General features: G+C 42.8%; 2 protein-coding genes and 1 pseudogene across 2 annotated transcripts; all 3 read left to right on the top strand.

Annotated features, from left to right (window-relative positions):
- Positions 1–7,671: 7,671 nt before the first annotated feature.
- Positions 7,672–8,714, top strand: LOC115228365 (annotated as a pseudogene).
- Positions 8,715–8,750: 36 nt separating this feature from the next.
- On the top strand, positions 8,751–9,608 carry LOC115228374 (transketolase-like protein 1). The gene has a single exon (XM_029798972.1). The coding sequence runs from the start codon at positions 8,799–8,801 to the stop codon at positions 9,399–9,401; it is 603 nt and encodes a 200-aa protein (XP_029654832.1). The 5' UTR covers positions 8,751–8,798; the 3' UTR covers positions 9,402–9,608.
- A 9,831-nt stretch (positions 9,609–19,439) lies between these two features.
- On the top strand, positions 19,440–20,147 carry LOC115228364. Its single transcript, XM_029798963.1, has one exon. The coding sequence runs from the start codon at positions 19,440–19,442 to the stop codon at positions 20,145–20,147; it is 708 nt and encodes a 235-aa protein (XP_029654823.1).
- The last annotated feature ends 992 nt before the right edge of the window (positions 20,148–21,139 follow it).

Here is a 21,139-nt window from a genome sequence, read left to right as displayed (position 1 = left end):
TGGGTGTCACATTGCAGTTGTTCATAAAGGCAGCCAGGGCAGCCATTGCAGCCAAGGTGGCCTCTGCCGGGACTGGGAATCCTGTGGCTGGACAAAAACTGGACAAGATTGGGAGACGTAGTAAGTGCTCTTGTTCTTGAATTCATTCTCACTAATATTTCTAATATTTTTAAATTTTTGCCTTAATTATTTAATAAATGTATTGTGGTGGTTGGTGTGGTTGAGTAATGTCTGATTTTGAGTTCATATCCGACGTGTTGTCCTCCGGTGAGTGTTGAATGTATTGCGGTTGTAATGCCCAATAAATTAACATTATTTAACCGCATTAGATGTACAAATATATATTAGAAAGCCACGACGAACATCCTCCCCATCATCCCTCCTCCATTGTCACTCTCCTCGAGTCAGCAATGAGCAATCCCACTGAACGAATCACTCTCACCAGTCTTATGAAGAAACTTGTCACCAACGAGGAACGAGGGAGGTTCACCACCTGGCCAGTATTGCCCACCACTCACTCCAAGGTGGACTCAGACGCGGATTCGGAACCGGTGATATCCACTCTGAACATATCGGACGGGAGCATAGAGGACAACACCCTCACCAACGAGTCCTCTCATCTCCTCTCCCAAAGCATATTCCAGGAGGTGAGGACTCCCCTCAATGGCAGGTCAACCAACACTCCAGGAATGGGCGGAGAGGGGGGAAGAAGACAAAACGAGGCATTCGACGGAGGAATTCAGGGGACGAGAGCTCGATCTGTCGATATCCCAGTTCGATGAACAATGTGAGTCTTCGAATGCTCCAGCAGCCCGAAAAGAATTACCGTGCTCGATATAACACGGAGAAATCGCGGGGAGTGTTGAGAGACCAGAGTCACAACTCCTTTCCGACGGTGGAGGTAGGTGGGGTGGTCACGTGCAGTTGTGTGGGTATCGGGGGATGGATGCCCGTCTCCACGTCTTTGTGGGCACTGAGAAGGGCGATCCCTGCCATTTCTACCAAATAACCAAGACGCAGGTCAAGAATGCACATTTTTCCAAAGAGTTTTTGTGCAATGGGACGTCGGTGGTGGAAATGACGTTCAGTGCCGAGTCGGACATGATTATTATGTACTGTGTGTGTCATACCCAGCCTGGACTGTCTGGGCATAGTCCGTCTCCGCAATACTGACGTGGAGTCACTGTTTGGACGGAAGGAACGGAATAACAGCAATATTTGTCATCTCGTTCTGCGAGTGACTGTCCCTGCACCTGACAATCTCGTTATGGTTTTGCAGACTGTCAGTTCGCCCATATTCTGTGGTTGGCGTGTCCACACATCCCAGGCCAGCCCCCCGGACAGCCCGAGATTTCCTACGTCGTCCCCAAATGTGCTCTTTCTCTCCAAGGGGGGGACGATTTTGTGTTGATGGGCAGGAACTTTGGAAAGGACAGCAAAGTGATCTTCTTCCGTTCGGTGGAGCAGTGTGAGTGGAGTAGTCCTTCCTCCTTCGACACCTCCAATATTATTTGGAGTTGTTCGGTCGACAGTGACCCAAACTTTTCCACTTGTGTTGAATGTCCGTGTTATTCCGCAGATTCACCTCCTTTGCAAGACACCTCCTTATTTGGGAGACTTGTCCGACTATCGTTCTCCCATAGTCGACGTGTTGGTGGTCGTGGAGTGCGATGGTCGTTGTAGTGATCCCTTTCCCTTCGCATATAAAAATGGTTGTGGTCCTCCCTAATCTCAGTCGGGGCTGAATTTCCTCTCCTCGGAGATTCCATGGACTGTTCTGGCTCATCTTTTAGACACTAATTGCCATTCTTTATTATTTCCCTTTCTATCACCACTATATATTCTCAAAACATTTATTAGACAGGAAATAATTAGAGATACACCATGAACGAGACAGGCCTGGAAGTGGACCCCCCATTGGACATGAAGGACAGAATGCGGTCATGGGAGGGGAGGGGAATGTCCTCAGTCTTCTGTCCGCAGGTGGGATAGCTGGAATACACCACAACACTCACTCGTACTCCTCCCGGGCATCCACAATCCTCTCCACGTCGTCCACCAAGGACACCTCGAGAGTGCGGTCTGCAGTAATACAGCACTACTCACCGTGGAATGTCCGTCGGTTAAACTTGCTGACTGCCGCCTGTGCCTCGCTGGCCGAACTCATGGTGACGTGTGCTCTGTTCTTGCCCATTTGGACATAGAGGACACCCCCCACGACGGAGAATATTGACTGTGTGAGACACGACAGAATACGTATATATTGTCGACTGTCACTATTTCGGGCATGTTCACCACACAAATGCGGACTCCCTGCAGAGGACTGATCAACTCGATGTCCTGCCAATGCCACACCACTCCACCTGTCTGTCCCCCACGCAGTATTGCTGGGAAAAGTCCACATGACCGTATGACTTGAGCATCAAATCAATTTCCCGGTCTATTTTGTTGTCCAACTGAGATGGGTCGACTCCCGGCAGTCCACTCTGCACATTCCGGTGGGAATTTACACTCACCGACAGCCGCTTGGGGGGCTTCTCCATCGTCACCACTGTCAGGTGGTTTTCTTAATATTTTGGCTAATTTATACCTGGAATATTCACAGAGAATGCCCTCTTTGTCGTGATCTGTCTGGTCTCTGTTTTTTGGGGGGATTTGACTGTTATCTGGAATGTTAGTTGAGTTTCACCAAGCGGGAGTTGTTGGGAGTCGACTTTGAACTCACTTTCACGGTCTCACTCACTTTTGAACTGAAGGTCACTGTTGGACTGGCAGAGATTTGAGGAGTCTTTGAGGACAATTTTGTAATACGGGCACGAGCATCCGTCGTTGTCTTCTTGCTGAGATTGTTTATCCTTATCAAGGATCGGGCATCCATTTCGTCTTGAATGCAACCATTTTTAGTACTTTTTATCATTCAATGGATAACAACAACAAGACCAACACGAAGGTATTTTATTATTTATTATAATAATTACCAATAAATTTATAACTAGAAATAAATATTAGTAGCCATACAATCTGCACTCCAAATCTTTTGAATTTGGCAATATTTCATGTTACTTACATCGTTGTCTTAATTATGACGAAGTCTTTTGCTCAGAGACTCTGTGCAAACTCCGGTCAAAGTTGGACCAAGTCCAACTGGCATCTCTCAACTGCGCTTGCCAGCCGCATACGGGAGACTGGCTCAATGCACTCCCTACCCCTAGTACGGGACATCTCTTGGATGACGAATCCTTACGGATTGGTGTCTGCTTACGCTTGGGCCTGGACATCTGTCAGCCCCACCCATGCCGGTGCGGGTCCACGATCTCTCCGAACGGTTTGCACGCCCTCTCGTGCAAGAAGAGTGCTGGTAGAATTCCTCGCCACACTCACCTCAATGACGTCGTGAAAAGGGCTCTAGAGTCGGCAGGTTTCCCCTCCACTCTAGAGCCAGTCGGTCTCTGCCGGAGTGATGGAAAGCCTCCTGACGGGATGACTACCTTCCCTTTCAGGGAAGGCAAGTCCCTGATTTGGGACGCAACTTGTGTTGACTCGTTCTCCGCGTCGGTGTTACTCAAGTCCATCACTAACCCGGGTTCCGCCAGTGCTCAGGCTGAGGAGGCTAAGAGGTCGAAGTATGGAAATATTTCGGACTCTTACGAGTTTGTCCCCCTCGCCTTCGAAACATCTGGAATTGTCGGCAGGTCTGCGACTCGCCTTCTTGCCGACATTGCTCCGCGGAAACTGCCACTCGATACGCAGTGCGGCGACTTTGAGCTGACCTCCAGGCTCTTTATTAATTCGTGTATAACTTATTCCCCGTTTTAATTAAAATCACTTACATCGTTCCTCGACAAAATATCAATGATATACAATTTTTGTTGCGCAGTGTGCATATTTGGGATTCGGAGTTAACTGAGGAATTCATTAAGCAGACCATTAAGTGGTGCAGCGACTGGAAGACGTTTGTTTCTGACGGAGTTTATAATTTCATTATCAGTCAAATCTTGACTTGTTACATGGATACATGTGTCGCCGCGGAAACTGCCATTCAACTTGTTAGCTACTTGCTTAGTTTGCATCCAACTGTGTTTTCTAATTCATAAATTAAAACTTAATAAAAAGCCTATTGTTTGCCTTCATTTTGGAAAGAAGAGAATTAGGACTTAAATTGAATTGTGGAATTCCACAAGTGACGCGTCATCTTCACAATTATTATTTATAAATGGATTAATCAATATTGAACCTTTTGAACTTTATGATATTGATCTCCAAATACAAAGACTACTTAATACACTTAAAATAGACTTGATGCCAGCCAATAAAGAAAGAGTGGTTGTACTCTCATGAAAGAACATGGGAAAGGGGTTGACCAATTGCTTATAATATTGAATGCTGCTTCAGTTCTTCGACCCCCTGGTGAAGAAATCAAAAGTCAGGGGATCTTGCGGGTTATTAAAAACAGAAACCGCATATGGCAACTCGCAGGATTTCTTGCTTCTAACTATCACTGGAAAATCATTTTATTCTGTCATGTTCAAATGTAAAGGGGATTCTAATTTTGATTTCAAAATGTAGTGATTGGTTGTCAAAGGGACAAATACACCAAGTGAAGCCTTCTGTTGCCGCTTGCAAGATAGAAATTTGTTTTTTCTGTGCTTGGTGCGTTGTGTTGTTACTGCAAATAAACTAAAAGACAGTATATCAAGTGGTGTAACAGAATGGTAAACAGTGACTATGTGAGATGCATTCATTTGCAGGTTTGTGGACAGTTTAAAGTAAAGAAAACGGGAAGTTAAAGTCCCATTCAGTAAAATATAGTTTATCAACTAAAAGTGTCGCGATACGGGTGGATACATCAATATTGACAGATACCAAGTTCAGTTCAATATCTTTATCTGCAACAAGATTGTGAATGAGATTACCATAATTGAAGTAGGAATTACATCGCAGGAGAAACTCGAGAATAAATACAATCTTCAGTGTGGAGAACATAAGATACTTTACGGGCATTTGTAAAAATATTCCAATTGTGCTAACATGGGGCGAGATGGTTTCAATGTGCTACAAATAAAAAATTAATTAGTTTAGGAGCCGGCGAAAACATACGTTCAGACACTTGTGATGAAGAAGACACTAGAAAGCATGGGGTGAGCATAGGCATGGGATTCATACGCCTCGAGAAGTCATTACGGCAACCAGTTGGTTGAAATGACAAACAGATTTTGCGACGATTCCCGGATGAAACAAATGTGCAAATTATAAATAATTCGGACCATGAAATCAAAAAAAGTGAGTTGGTAGATAGTTCTCCCAAGAGGAGAAAAATTTCCGGAGAGCAGGTTAATTTCTCATTACGTTTCATTTTTGGTTTAGTTGTTAATGAATAATAAAACCTTCAGAATAACTATAAATAAATATTATTATCCGAATTATTTGCACTCCAAAAATGTGTACTCCATCCTTATCATGCCTATGAGATTGTCCAAATGTTTGCGTATTATCGTGGCTTTCTAACATTCCATTCTTAAATCTACTCAACCTTGTGATGTGTTTCGATGATTAGTTTAGCTGAATTAATCTAACATCACTAGAAGGGCTGCTTCAGTTCTAAATTTATTTTGTGTTTGTTGTATTGAGTGCTCATTTGCTCGTCGGAGGTATGATTTCATTGTGCATTAAAAATGTATACGAAAGAAATATTAAATGTGAAACTCGATTCGAAACACAATACGATTAAAACAAGGCAGTCTTGGCAACGTGAATTATGAACATAAACTATATTGCATTCCAAATAAGTGTTTCCGAGAACAGAGTCCCCCCTGTCCTCAACCAGCACGTGATCGATAATAAAAAAAGTCGATAAATAAAATAAATTGATCAAAAAACGTGATATTCGAATTGATCTGAAATGTAAAATTAGCAGAGTTTTGCGTGATCGTCAACTCTCATAAACCTCCAGTGCGCACAAATGCGGTTTATAATTATGCTCACCACATTTCTGATTTGTGCCCTCACACAGGCACGACTCAAGTTCACTCAATTACCCTACTTTCGCGTGTACTCCAATCCGGGCATGGAATTGGTTTGCCGAACGAATCCCGATTCGGCAGAGTAGTGTTTGTACTCATCAGATCAGAGTAGAGTGGCGGTTGGACGGGAAGACTGTGGGCAGGACTCACATTCTGACAGTCCCTTCCCCTCTTTCCGGGACACTACAGTGCATCGCATCGTATGACTCGGCCAAGATATACTCCCCTCCTATCGAATTGATACTTCTCAGTATTCAGTCTATTCACTCCACAGAGTCCGTTCAGTCGCCCAAAAGGCTCATACAGACATATCCCCAGGGGCTCCTGTTCAAATACTCCTCGCTGCCCCTCAGGTCTCTGCCCAACAAACCGATCGACTGCGGGAAGGATGTCACGTTTTTGGACGGAGGTGTTGTTATGTTGGCAGTTGATAGAATGGGCCTATATTGAGGGAATCATCCATTCGGTCGCCTGCTTTCAAGGATCGGTTAAGATTTGTGACTACGCCGTGTTTTATTTCCCAATCGACGGTGTGAGTTGATGTGTGACCCACACAGTCTCTGGGATGATGTACCCTCCCGACAACGGCCTGATTGAACTCACGGACGGCAGCCCAGTCGGCCCACTCTGCCTCTCCTCACTTTGGTTTCCTCGCCTCAGCATTTCAGTGGGGGACAAATCCGATACACACAAAAAGGGAAAGACCTCAACATTAGCCTGATGAAGAGCGGGAATTACAAATGTGAGGACTGCCAAGGAAATGTCCTGAACTTTCGACTTGAATTGGAGAGTTTGAACCACACGAGTATGCATAGAGCAAATACGAATATTGAAATACTTCGAGGAGAGAACTTTGGTCTCTCAGAAGTTAGTCAAATTCGATTGTTCATTTGAGGGGTCACCCAATCCCCACATCCGTTGGTACTATGACGATTCGAGCACAGGTCTTCTTTCCTAATTATTGGTAGAAATTGGAGGCACTCGGGGCTTGTCGACCATTATTTTGGATTATCAGGATATATTCTCTTCGGGGCAGCAGGATCGAGTACTTTCGTGTTTTGTGATGAACGGGCAGTCCGTGGACCACAGCCAAACCCTTCTCGTCAAAGGTTACCAGAAATTGTTATATTCTTAGAAGAAATTGAGATCGACGTGCTCAGTCTTCAACTGTCCAAGTCGAGGATGCAGTACGTTCACGCCTGGATTGCCCTCCTGGTCTTAGTCCTCATCCTGTCGACGATAATCCTCCTCATGTGGACGCTCGGTTATTTCGAGTCATTATTTTAGTTTATCGACAGAAGGAGAGACTGCGGAAGTGTGATAGGGAATTGAAGTTCAAGTCGATATACACTCGCCCTTCTGCACGCAATATTTATTAACAAATTTGTTTGTATATAATTATTTTATTTTAATTAATTTCATTGAAAAAGGAAATTGAGGTAAATTCCATTTTTTGGGGATTGGTCGACCTAATATTAAAAGATGAAATAAAATATTTAAATTTAATGACCACAATTGAACAATTACGTGCACTCGCCACAAGACTTCGTATTAGCTCAATTCTGTCAACAAATGCGGCTAATTCTGGGTGATGACAGGAGATAACTCACCCTATAGACACCCAACATCTTGCAGTTCGATTGCTGAAATAATGAGTGTCCTCTTCTTCAAAGAAATGCGTTATTTCCCCACAACTGGCTCAATCCTTCAAACGACCGATTCATTCTCTCCAAAGTGCACTCTTCCCTAACCTCCAGGGACACGCTGCCCCAATCCTCTACGCTGTCTGGGCAGAACTCGGCCAAGTGGAGCAATCTGAACTCCTCCAACTGCGTAAATTGGACTGTCGTCTGGAAGGGCACCCAACTCCGGCATGTCAGGCCTGTCTAACCAGCAGAGGATTCCCTTCGTCGACGTGGCCACCGGGTCGTTGGGGCAGGGACTCAGCAGTGCCGTAGGAATGGCTTATGTGGCCAAATACATCGACAAAGCTCCGTATTCCACTCCCTCACACTCAGATATCGCGTTTACTGTGTGATGGGTGATGGGGAGTCCGCCGAGGGGTCCGTCTGGGAGGCCATGGCCTTGGCTGCCCACTACCGACTGGCCAACCTCGTCGTGGTCATCGACTGCAATGTCTACGGACAGTCCCAGGAGACCATGCTTGGCCACCAGTTCGACACATATCGACTCCGCTGTGCCGCCTTTGGGTGTGTTTGGCCTTAATTGGTAGATTTAATTCACTTGTGGTGGACGGACATGACATTCCTGCACTCATTTCTGCATTCGAGACAGCCAGGAGTTGCCTCGACCAGCCCACAGCCATCATTGCCATGACTAAGAAAGGAAAGGATTTTCCGGGGATTGAGGACAGTGGGGGATGGCATGGAAAAGTGCTTGGGGATAAGGCGGAGGGTGTCCTCCAATATTTGAAGTCTAATTTGTCCCACCAAACATTTCCCGTGTCCGAGTTGGTCCCCAAACCTTCCGTGTTGGTGGAGGAAGTGCCATCAGGAGAGTACCGACTGTCCTCCCCGCCGGATTATTCGACAGGGCAAATGGTAGAGACAGTCCTCGACGGATAGGTGGCCACTCGGAGTGCCTACGGGGAAGGACTACTGAAGATGGGGAAGGGGAACCCGTCAGTGCTGGGGTTGGACGGGGACACCAAGAATTCCACCTTTGCCTCCAAATTCAACGTGTTCTGAAATATTCAATTTGTAGGACTCGTTTGGGGGAGATGGCCGATTTGTGGAGTGCTTCATCGCCGAGCAAAACATGGCGGGGGTGGCCATTGGGGCGGCCACGAGAGCACGGACTGTGGTGTATGCCAGCACATTCGCTGCATTCTGGACTCGTGCTTTTGATCAGATACGGATGGGGGCAATATCCATGTCCAATGCTAATTTTGTGGGATCCCACGCGGGGGTGTCGATAGGGGAGGATGGGGCGTCCCAAATGGCCCTCGAGGATATCGCCATGTTCAGAAGCATTCCCAATTCCACCGTCTTTTATCCAAGAGATGCCGTGTCCACCGAAAGGGCTGTCGAATTGGCTGCCAACACTCCGGGCATTTGCTTTATTCGCACATCCCGTCCTAATTTCCCCGTCATCTACGACAACGCGGCCTCCTTCAGTGTGGGGCAGGCTCGGGTGGTGAGAAGCAGTGGTGACGACGTGTGCACGGTGGTTGCGGCAGGGGTCACGCTCGTGGAGGCAATGAAACTCGGGCAAACTCACCCGGAATTGCCCCTTCGAGTGATTGACGTGTTTACTGTCAAACCACTCGACGTCGCTGCCATCAAGTCGGCTGTTTCTGCCACCAACGGACGTCTGGTGGTTGCCGAGGATCATTATCCTGAGGGTAGGCCAGCCTGTTAATTCGCAGGGGGACTCGGGGAGGCGGTGGCCTCTGCCCTTGTCGGAGTGGCAGGAATTCAGATGAGGCATTTGTGCGTGCGGGAGATTCCCCACAGTGGCCCTTCCCTCGATTTGCTTGACAAGTATGGAATCTCTGCAGAGTGCATATACGAGGCTGCTCAGTCTGTTCTCTGTTAGCTTATTGGATTTGGTTGTTATTTCAATTAAATTGTTTACCATTTATTTAACACAATTTAATAATTATTACACAAGGAAGAGGCCGCTTCGGACATTTTGTCGATGAGATGCTCCTTCGAATCCACGCGGGACACGGCTGATTGTGCATTCGAGGACTCGAGGTAGTAGTGGGGCGATTCGGAGCTGGCGAATTCCTTGCGACGGGCAATATAATAAGAGATAGGAGTGGTCGTCGACGTGTCAAACTCGTGGAAGGTCACTTTACGGTACCATAAGGCTCCACCCAGGACAATAAAAAACAGGACAGTGGCGATCAGAGGAGCGAACATGATCGAAGTAATCTTAAGTTTCCTCCACAATTTCATTTTCGGTTTCTGAGGAATTTTGTATTGAAGTTGAGTGCTGGTCCAATTCCTTCGAAATCCATCGTCTGCAACACACGTGACAGAATCATTTTTTCTCGTGGCTGACACTTTCGAATCAATGAAAAGTAGAATGGAGACACTCGTGGAAGTGAGCGACGTGTAGTCGATGGTGTCTCCCACCACAATGTCACGGTGTTTAGACGACAGACGCTCTCCGTTGATTAACCAGTACATATAGTTGAAGCGGAGAGAAGAACCGACAACCGAACAGTTGATGGAAACGTAGGACAAATTCCACACTGTCACTGAACTCGGCAGGGACATTGACACTCGGAATCGTCCTGGACTTGTAAATATTCATTGCTACCGTAGACTTTGACGTACATGGAGAAAGTCACGTCTTGCACTCCATTCCATAACCTACATTTCAAAGACATAGATCCCGCTCTCCAGTCCACATGAAGACCGTACTCTCCACTCGGCTGGACATGCACGAATATTTCCGAATCTAAAACATAAACGTGATCATGTACCATATTCGACGTCATTTATGATCCACGAAATGTTCGGTTTTGGGAAACCAGTTGTGGGGTCACACGACACGCGGACTGACTCCCCTTCGGATATGTTGTAGCTGAGTTTGTGGGAGATCGAAATGGATTCTGCAGTCAAGTATAACTAAAAAGACACCATAAACACGAAGGGAGTAGTTAGCTCTGAGGTGAAACAATCTATTCGCCTCCATGTCTCGTGGATAACACCAGTAATCGTCCCCCGCATCGGAATAGGTCACGTTTTCCAATTTGAGAAATTCGTGTTCTCCCAACTCATTTCCTCTCCCAAAAACATTGAACGTGTATCTGGGAATGAAAGAAATTCCATGCCTGCCAAAGAAGAAACATGGAGACAGAACGGGACTTGAACCAAGCTCGACCCAAAGAGTCTTGCCTTGAGGAAACACTGGCCACGGAACTCTCGTCTTCATGGCTGTGAAGACTGGGAAATGAAAGTCGAGAACTCACCTTTACGAGACATAATATAGTCCACTCGGCCCTCGGGGAATAAATAGAAGAAACAGTGAGTGACATCGTCAAGCATAATCACATAAAGATTTCCGTCGATAGTTTCAAGTTTTTCCCAAACGGGTAAATATGGACCTCTGTAGGAATTGATGAACCTATGACGCCAATGGAGATCAGGAATTAAATGGAAAGGAATGATAGGCCGCAAAATCACAGCATCCTGTTCAGACTGGTCGATGGATATGGCTTAGAGTGAAGAATGAGGAATACTTGTAACTCCAGTTGGCATATGATACACTGTGATATTGGGGGAGGTCACATTTCCACAGGGAGTCACTGCTCTGCATCTGAGGACTACATTCTTGTATAAAAGTGGGGAGATTATTATTGACTGTATGCGATGCAGATGTCTTTGAAACAAAAAATTGTCGAATTCGATTGGCTCGCCATCGCAGGTCCAAAGATCCCTAAATTTGTTCAAGAATGAAATACTGTTCTAGAGGAAATATTGAAAGTGGGCAGGCAAGTTCAACGTGCTTGTCTGAGTGATAAATCTCGTTTTGAAAATCTTTTTTTACTGTGGGCGGAATGCAATCTAAGGAGTGTGAAAAGTAAGAACTACAGTCTGAGTGACTGGAGTCATGTTGGCTTGACCGAAAAGACGACAAAATGAGAAATAGAATCATCCTATCAATAAAAAGGAATTGGTGGAATCGATCTCGCATTCCATTGCAATACTCAAAGGACAGCCAATATTTGTTTGCAAAAAATCACATTACACGCAAAAAACAGCAAAAGCAGTGTAGGAAAAATAATAAGCGCAGCGAACCTGAGAATTTGTAATTTTTCGGCGTGGTATATGTTAATAAGTCAACTGTGGAACGTTAACATTGCCGTAAATTTGATCGATAGAAATTATGGTAAACGAGGTTAATCCGAAATCAAATCCCTGAAAATTAACTCATTCTTTGGTAAACTAGACTGGCTATTTTAATTAAAACTTCCTCTCAATGTTTTTGTCATTAATTAACGAACATGTCTTACAACAACATTTCAAGGCAATCGATAGACACCAGTCTTTCATTTGACTTGTCGATTTAGTGGGTATTATTGAAGGAATACAGGGATTGTCATTTTATGGAGAATTGCTTAATTTATTGCTAAGAGGATTAAAAAAATGCAAGGTCAAACAAAGACAGAAATACAATTAAGACAGTGACCTAAAATAATGTTTGCAAGGATTTTTATCCTAGTCAAACAAAGTAATTAAATCAAGGATGTCTTTGGAATTTTCATGATTATTTTTATGATTAAACATACATGAATCTTCCGTTCCAACTTTGCGTACGAAACTGCCTTTCTAGGAATAGAAACAATTTATACATCACTGGGGCAATCAATCAAGATTATAACTGAAGAATGTCTCTAAATTGAGTGACTGGACGTGCAAACTGGAATGCACCATACAAATTTGTTTTAAATAAATTCACACTACTTCACAGTAATCTATGAAAAAAGTATGCCGAGAATGATTCACCGATGATTTGTTTTATAAAGTAAAGTGATACAGGGGCATCAATTTTGAAAAATTGCCCCAAAAATAGAATCCTGAAATTTTCTTCATTTTTATAAACATTTTAATAGTTTTAACATATTTTTAATTAATTTATAAATAAGTAAAGTATTTTTAGTAGCATTTAAACATGTTTTCCACTAATTTTATTGATAATTAGATTATTTTCAAGTAGAAATTACACGAAAATAATCTGTTATTTTGTTTCCTGTTGCAGATTTCTTGATATGTATTACCATATTTATTTCCCATATTTTTCTGAAATTTTAATAGTCTTGAAACGCATTGGGAAACAAACGTGAATATTCTCTTCAAAGTTATTCATTGCTGTTATCGTGTCCAAGTGTAAACAATCAACATTAATTTCGACAATTATCAATAATTTTAATTTGCTGAAAAAAGTGTAAACAGTTGCATCATCATTAGTCATATATTGACTCATCATTTTCTTCTTCAATTTCAGCAATTACTTCTGCGATTATCGTGTCCAGATTTTCTTTCTCATTGTCAACTAAAAAATTTGATCTTCAACTCGTAAGGAGGCTTACGAGCCATAACAACAAAAATATAAAAATTACACGAGGCCTCCAAATAAAATTTTATATAATTAATTTTAATAGCATGTATATAAATTAAAAATCATGTGCCCCACTTAGAGGTTCCGGTTATAAATTTGGAAATTACCGCATAAAAATTATATTTTTTTCAAACTACCCCCAAAATAGAGGTTCCCCAAGCCAGAGGGCTGCCCCAAATAGAGGTTATGTTTATCATGGCTGATGTCCTTGGCGTAACTCACTACACAATGTGGAAACAAAATGACTAGTTGATGCACTCCATTGTTGAGGAAAAGCAAGGGTTCTAGTTATATGCAATCCGTTTAGACTCCTCATATAAATTATGGATTATAACATTTTGTTATTTAATAATTGTATTTTATTTTAATTAATTAAATATTAATTAAACGTGCTCTTACCCTATTCTTGTTGTGGCGGAATGTCTGAGGATAGATTAATTCAAGTTGGGAGAATTGTCTATGGCCTATCAGAGGCAACTAAAGGGAAGTTGTATGCCATAATAAATATAATCGATCACAACTCAGTAATACTACTTCTACCCATTATTAGTACATCATCGACGCCCCCGGAAACAATATTCGCAGACAAACCATCCAATCCAAATGGGTGTACCCAACCAAGTTCAAAATCGACATTACTTTCGGTGCAAAGAAGAAGACTTTGACCAAGGCCTGGGAACTGGCGGACATTGACAATCAGTGGGAGAACTCTCCTTTCTACCGCAAAATGAAGTCCCGAGAGAAGGTGTGTGCCTCATATATTAGTCTATAGAAAGCCAACATGAACGATTATGACAGATATAGGCTAATGAGGGCCAAGCAGAAGGTTGGGCTGGTTTTGTCATTCTTCAGATGAATAAACTCATTCGAAGGAAGGTGAACTACCTCAAGTCTCTCAAGACCGGGAAGAAAGTGCCTTCTTACAGAGGGAAAGCAGCTTGTTAGGTGGCATTTCGTTTCTTTTTGATTTGTTTTAACTAAATTTCCACGAGTTGTCCCTAATATTAGTCAGGTTTGTCTAGACATGGACACGTTTATTAGCCCACTGTCTATATATCGTGGAACTACTTTAGTGGTCTTGCAACTTTTCCAAACCTTGTGGGAAATGACGTCTCCATTTTTTTGCAGCTGTTGTAGTATGGCTTTTCTTTCTTCGCAGATGTTTCCAGCTCGTAGGACACGGGTGGGAGCCTAAGGCTAGTTTTATGAATCAGTTGAGGCTACACCGACATGTCCATTGAGATTGAAATATGTTTAGTAACTGTTTCTTGTTGAAAGAATCGGACCCGAATACCGCGAATAGGTTTCGTTTATTAATTCATATATTAGCTGTAGGATAAAAACATTGTGTTCTTATTCCCAATTAGCAATTAAAATATAATCATGGCTGGTGTGGGGAGGTTATGTTGGAATATATTCGCAGTCGTGGGAATGACGACTTTGTGGGTTCATTTTAATTCACCATTTCAGTTCCAACACAATCACGAGATATTCTACAGGAGGAACAATCTGACTTCTATGATGTATGATTTGGTATAATCTGTAGATATTACTCCGCCTTTGCTTGGCACATTGGAATCGCTTTACTTACTCTGTCCATGTCTCTGTAATGTGCCGATAGTTATACTTAGGCACAGGCAGAGACCCCTCGGTGACGCCCTTGAAATTTCACTCCACGTTTTTTTGTTCGGGACGCCCTATTTTTTGGATTTTGTTAAAAATTAGTGACATTTTTTAGTATCTTGTTATTAGGAAATGTGGCTGACTTGTGATAAAACACTTTTTAAAGAAAATAATTAATTACCTAAGTACTTAGCCTTCGAAGTGAACAGAGGGTGACATTCCATAAACCTTTTCCTTTCTTCCTCCTCTTCTCTGGCTCTGTAGACCTCAGAGAAGGTGCAGCCCAGCGCTCTTGCTGATTAAATGTCTGGAGAAAACTGGATCTGCGAACATCAAACGAGATACTCTCATGTGTCCTCTTAAGAACAGTTGACTGCATATAAGCCTGTAGACATTTATCTACGCCCAACTGAACTTTTTGTGGTATTTAGTGTCCATTCCATATGGGTTCGCACCATTCTGGACCGCCTCAATCTATACTAATTGCATGGAGGGATCTCACCACCTCGTTATGCCTCCATGTGTAATAACAGTACATCATACTCCCGCACTTCGTGGCTATATGGTCAACGGTCATTGCCTTACTTTACAGTTTTTTACACTGTTTCCGTTGATCAGCTCTTTCACATTAACTTGGATAACACCCACACCATACTTAGCCGACACGTAGCTTTTTATTCTCCCATGTACCACGTTCTTTTTCACAGCAAAGATGGCATACTTCCTTTGGGATACACTTAACCCACTCCACAAGGTTTCGTGCATTTTAGTAAGAATTCGGTGTTAGTGGAGCGAACAGTTTAATGTCGTCTATGAACATGAGATGGTTAATGCTAAAACACCCTCCATCATGCTCAATCGACATTTGTTTGAATTGGGTGGTGAAGACTAAAATTCTTCGATAACGCTTGAATGGGGTCTTATTTGAAATTGAGTGCATCGTTGTAGCAATAAACTGAATATTCAAGAATTGAGGCACATTTATTTTTATTAGGATACTTCAACTTCGACAGTGATTTTGTAATTCTGTGATTAAAACGCTCAACTATTCTCTACAAAATAACCTTTGTATCTTAATTATTGATCTTAAATGTTCGTCTTTTATCTTACATGTTTGCTACACTTTTGGCTTCCGTATAGTCAGGACAGTGATTTTTTCTATGGTTTCGAGGCGATTTAGAAGAAATGAGGTATAAAGTACACCACTTTGTCATAAAGTTCACCAATAAAACTAAATGGTTGTTTGTTCAATAGTGTTGACTATTTGCGTGACATTTTGAAATCAACAACATAGCAGAGTGACGGCATTGAGGTAAAATGACAAAGTGATAATAAAGAAATGTCAAAACACCACAAATTCTTTAAAATCTCCATGACAAACAATCTTTCATAAGCTTAAATTTTAGCTTAAGCAGATTAATAAAACATGCTTATTTCCTGCAAGCACTTATCCATATTGCTTAATGACTTGTACAGAACATGTTCTGTTCTACAAGGAACAAATTGCTGGAATAGCAGTGATGTAACCACCTGCTTCATCCTCATCATGAGGGAATGAAGAGCTGTCTGTCCTCTCGCACGTGTTTCTCCTCTAAGAAGGAAATAATCATGCAGTAATAAATGTCTTTATTTATTATGGTGGGTGGTGACTGCACTCCGGGAAATAAGGGAAATTCGTCTGCTTTTAAGGACAGTGACTCCCCTAAAAACAGATGCGTCATTGGAGAGAATCTCATGCGTATATTCATATCGGGAAACCCCACTGAAGCAGATAATGACAACCCCAACCTGATGGCGTACAAAGACCGACGAGCCAGCAACACGTCTGCGTGCCTGTGGGTGTCCCCAGTGCTCACAAAGCGCATGACACTCGCCGACAGCAAAGATATGCCTGATATAATCTCCCCCACAAACTGCCGAGTGAGGAGTGGAGTGAACCCTCGGACTGTCCACATGCGGCTTGATGTACCCATCCTCGCTCAAGTCCAGTACGTGGAGGGAGGGCATTATTTCGCCGTGTTTGAAGACAGTCTCCCTCGCGCGAGTAATAATCCGGAGGAATGGGGGAGACCAGTCCCGTCTCTCCAGTTCTCTGAAGCCCACAATGGCCTACATGTGGTGTATCTTGATTTTACATCATCCCAATGGTTGTTTTGATATTTGGCTCTTTTTAGATGATAGTGCACCTCTTTGGTCAGTAGGTCTTCTTCCTCAGTGGTGATAAAGTCCTGTCTGAGCAACACGGAGGAACATATTTCATTTACAGTTCGAGGATCAGTCCCCTCCACAAAAGCCTCGTTAAGTGAGCAAAGTGGCCTTTTCAGTGCATTGAGTAATTTCCTCATAATGACCACCACCTAAACACACAATGTTAATTAAAAAATAATTACAGACTGAGCTAATAATATTTAGCGCTTTTTGGAAGGGAAATATTTATGTAAAAAGAGGCTGTTAGTAGAGAAAACACCTTCGGCATTTCTGCCTTTTCAGTTGGGCACACACGCTCGCCTCTCAGCCACAGGATAAGACTTGCCGCCTTACCCAGACATTATCTTCTCTACAATTTCTGGGAGGCTATTACTAGAACAGACTGACCTAATAATATCTACCGCTTTTGATGATCGACTGATTTATAGTCCTGAATGTGGTTTTCTGGCCCATCGTCACGTTTAGGAACGTCGGGGCAATCCCCCAAAATATCACCCACCGAATAGAGGAACTGTCTTCCGTTTTTTCCCATATTAAATTAATTTATTTAATTTTGTTTTTTTCAGTGGTGAAACGTGTGCTTGAATAGATTAATTATAAAACAATATTGGTTGAGTTAGTGACGCAACTCTATTGCACAAAGTCTTAATCACATATGAGGCTACAAAGAGATTTTACTTTGCTATCATTCAATGTCAGAGGACTATCTGACCTATCCAAGCGAAAAATCCTATGCCGGGATCTGAATGCATATGGTGCAACTATCGGATGCTTTCAAGAAACGAAGGTCAAAGGCGGGCTAGATGAGATACACAACGAGTATCGAATCATTCTCCTTCCATCAGAATCACGTCATTATGGGCAGGGGTTTGGCATTCATAAGACCTTTTGGAATTCAATTCACAAATACTACCGTGTGAACGACCGCATATGTGTACTACAACTGAGACAAAAAACTTTGACCAACACGGATCGAATAATCAGCATTATAAATGTCTACGCCCCACAAAGTGGAAGACTGAAGAAGAACGCGGATGAACTAGACTCTTTCTATCACATGCTATCAAAGACCTACACGAGTAAAAACATCCTTCCTTATACTAATTGCCGGTGATTGGAATGCTAAGGCAGGCAAAGGCCGTGGTGAAGAAGTGTTCATGGGCAGACATGGACGGGGGATAAGAAATGCACCAGGCGAAATGCTTGTGAACTTCTGCAGCATATTCAAGCTACTGCTATGCAATACGGTCTTTCCTCATGCGGCACGTCATAAAACCACGTGGACCGGGACTAGAAGAAACAAAAATGGGGAGTACGTCAACATCTATAATCAAATCGATTATATCATCTGTAGACAAGAAGAAAAACATCGATTGCTGGATGCCAGGTCATATGGCGGGGCACTTACACTGAGCGATCACAAAGTCATTGTGGCACGATTGAGACTGAAAAGAATTTTTGGATCGCCTCTTTCAAAAGAAAATGAATCAAACCGAATTAGATACTCAGTGGAAAAACTGATTACATCAGATGTTACCAAGGAAAAATACTCCCAGGCAATCATCGAAAACCTAAAAGTAACAGAAACGGTAAAAGACCCAAACAAAAGCTGGGATATATTAGAAAAACTTATTCACAAAGCTGCAACGGAAACCATTGGAACGACTGCACTCAGAAACCACTCAAACCCATTGAATCCAAATGTTGCCGAAATGGCAACAAACAAAAAGCCATCCAACTGAAAATTGAAAACACCAACGACAAGGAGGCAAAGGAAAAACTCAAAAGAGAACGTAGGAAAATATCGAGAACAATCAAGAAGGAAAATCTTAAATACGTGAAAGCTTTATTAAACTCTCGAATATCAGAAGTTGAAGACTTAAAGGATGGTGCGCAAATGTACGCAGCCATCAGACTACTACGCCGACGACACAGAAAACAAAACTGGTTGTGCACGATGAACATGGGAAAACAATTGGAAACCCAATCGAAATGGTAAATACAATCGCCGACCACTTCGAAATACTATTCAATGGCAGGGCCGATGCTCTCGATGAGGGTGAAGAACGTTATCTAAACAACAAAATAACACCTTGAAGTTTTGAAGGCTATAAAAAAATTAAAAAACAACCGTGTGCGGCGGTCCAGACAACATCAACGGTGAATTGATAAAGTACTCCCCAATGGAGATCTCAACTATAATCACAAATCTCCTGAACGAGATGTTCCATGGAAATACCATACCGCCTATTGGGAAAGGAACGCTAATTCCTCTCCAAAAACCCAACAAGCCGCAAGGTCCTCTTAACAACATTCGCCCAATCATACTCTTGAACACAATAAGGAAAATCTTCTCGCTCGTAACACTGGAACGTATTAAGGACCCTGTTAATGAATATCTGTCGGCTAGCCAAAGTGGATTCAGGCCTGGGCGATCAACTGCAGATGTAGTGGGGACATAGATGGATCTGTGCCATATCTCAGAAATTTAAAATGGCGACCACAATATTGGGCATTGATATGAGCAGGGCATTTGATACAATCCGCAGAGACAAGCTAATGGAGATCCTCAAAACTATTCTTGACAGTGACTCGATCAGAATGGTTCGAGCACTACTTATAGACACCGAGTTAACGGTGAAGATCGGACCCGTACAATCAAGATCTTTCAAAACAAGCATTGGAACGCCCCAAGGTGATTCAATATCACCTGTACTATTCATTGTCTATCTTGAAGCGGCACTAAGAGATCTGAGAAAACTAGTGAAGACTACTTCAATAACTGAAGTGATATATGCCGACGATGTAGACTTTTTGTCTCATGATAAGTCGACACTCGAAGAACTGCTGAACATTGCTCCTCAGGCACTGGAAAAATGGTTCTTAAAAGTGAACATAGAAAAAACCGAATATGTAACAATCAACCGGGAGGCAAATAGAACAGACGAAAAATGGCGAAACTCGAAAAAAGTTGGAACTCTTTTAGGAGATAGTGAAGACATTATGAGGAGAAAGATGCTATCGACTGTTGCACTTAACAAACTGCGGACCACTTGGCTACGAAACCGCGAGGTTGGAACGCCTTACGTGCCAAATTATACAATGCTTTTATTAAACCCATACTTTTGTACAACGGAGGAACATGGGGAATATCTGAGTCTGAATCAAAATCTCTTGATGCATTCCATAGAAGACAGTTAAGAATTCTTATTGGCATCAACTGGCCAAAGAAAATCAAGAACTCCCACCTATACAATATCTGCAACAGCAGACCCGTCAGTGTGGACATTACCGAAGCACGTTGGCGCCTATTGGGCCACATTCTAAGACTCGACCAGGATGTTTATGCTAACTGGGCAATGGAATCATATTACGCAAAGGACGAAAGATCTGCGTCCCGAGGACGCCCACGAAATACATTACCTATTGTAATCTCAAAAGAACTACAACGCGTTAAAAGACAACTGAAAAATGGAGACGACCTAGATACTCTCAGGAGTATAGCATACAACCGCACATCATGGAAAATTATGACCGAAAAGATAGTCTCATATGTGGCACATGTGGGAACTTAATTAGTTTAAATTACATTATGTTCCTATGACAGTGCTAATAATAATAATAATAAAACAATAAGAGTATTCATAATATATGGCAGCAATCCAAATGCTTGTCTTCACAGTTTTGGTATCCTCTTTTGCGATCAACTCGGATAATCACGAGACCTGGCAATCCCTCAGTGGGATCGCCCTGAATAACGAAATCTCCCAATTCCCCACTGTGATCAACCTGGATAGCAACGAAAACTGGGAATCGGTCACTGTCATCGACTTGGATAACAACGAAATCTCCCAATTTCCCCGTGTGCTGAACCTGGATAACAACGGCATCCCAGAATCGGTCACTGTCATCGACCTGGATGACCCAAAGACCTCGAAATACATGGGGATCGGCGCAATCAGCGGCGGCGGAGTTTCCCCTCAACTTATTCTTAGGCGACATCCAAATATTTGACCAATTATTCCAATTTCGACCAAATTATGGAATTACTTTTCCGGGTAATTCATTAATTAAATCAGGTCAGCCCAAATACGGAGCATCTCTGCAAATCCTCAAAGTTGAAATTGGGGGCGACTGTGAATCCTCAAGTGAGCCAGTAGTGCCACATCTCCAGGCGGCAGTGAGGCCTCTCA

The sequence above is a fragment of the Octopus sinensis genome, unplaced genomic scaffold (genome assembly GCF_006345805.1).
Source record: "Octopus sinensis unplaced genomic scaffold, ASM634580v1 Contig10380, whole genome shotgun sequence".
NCBI classification, from domain to species: Eukaryota; Metazoa; Mollusca; class Cephalopoda; order Octopoda; family Octopodidae; genus Octopus; species Octopus sinensis.
This window is presented reverse-complemented; position numbering and strand designations above follow the sequence as displayed.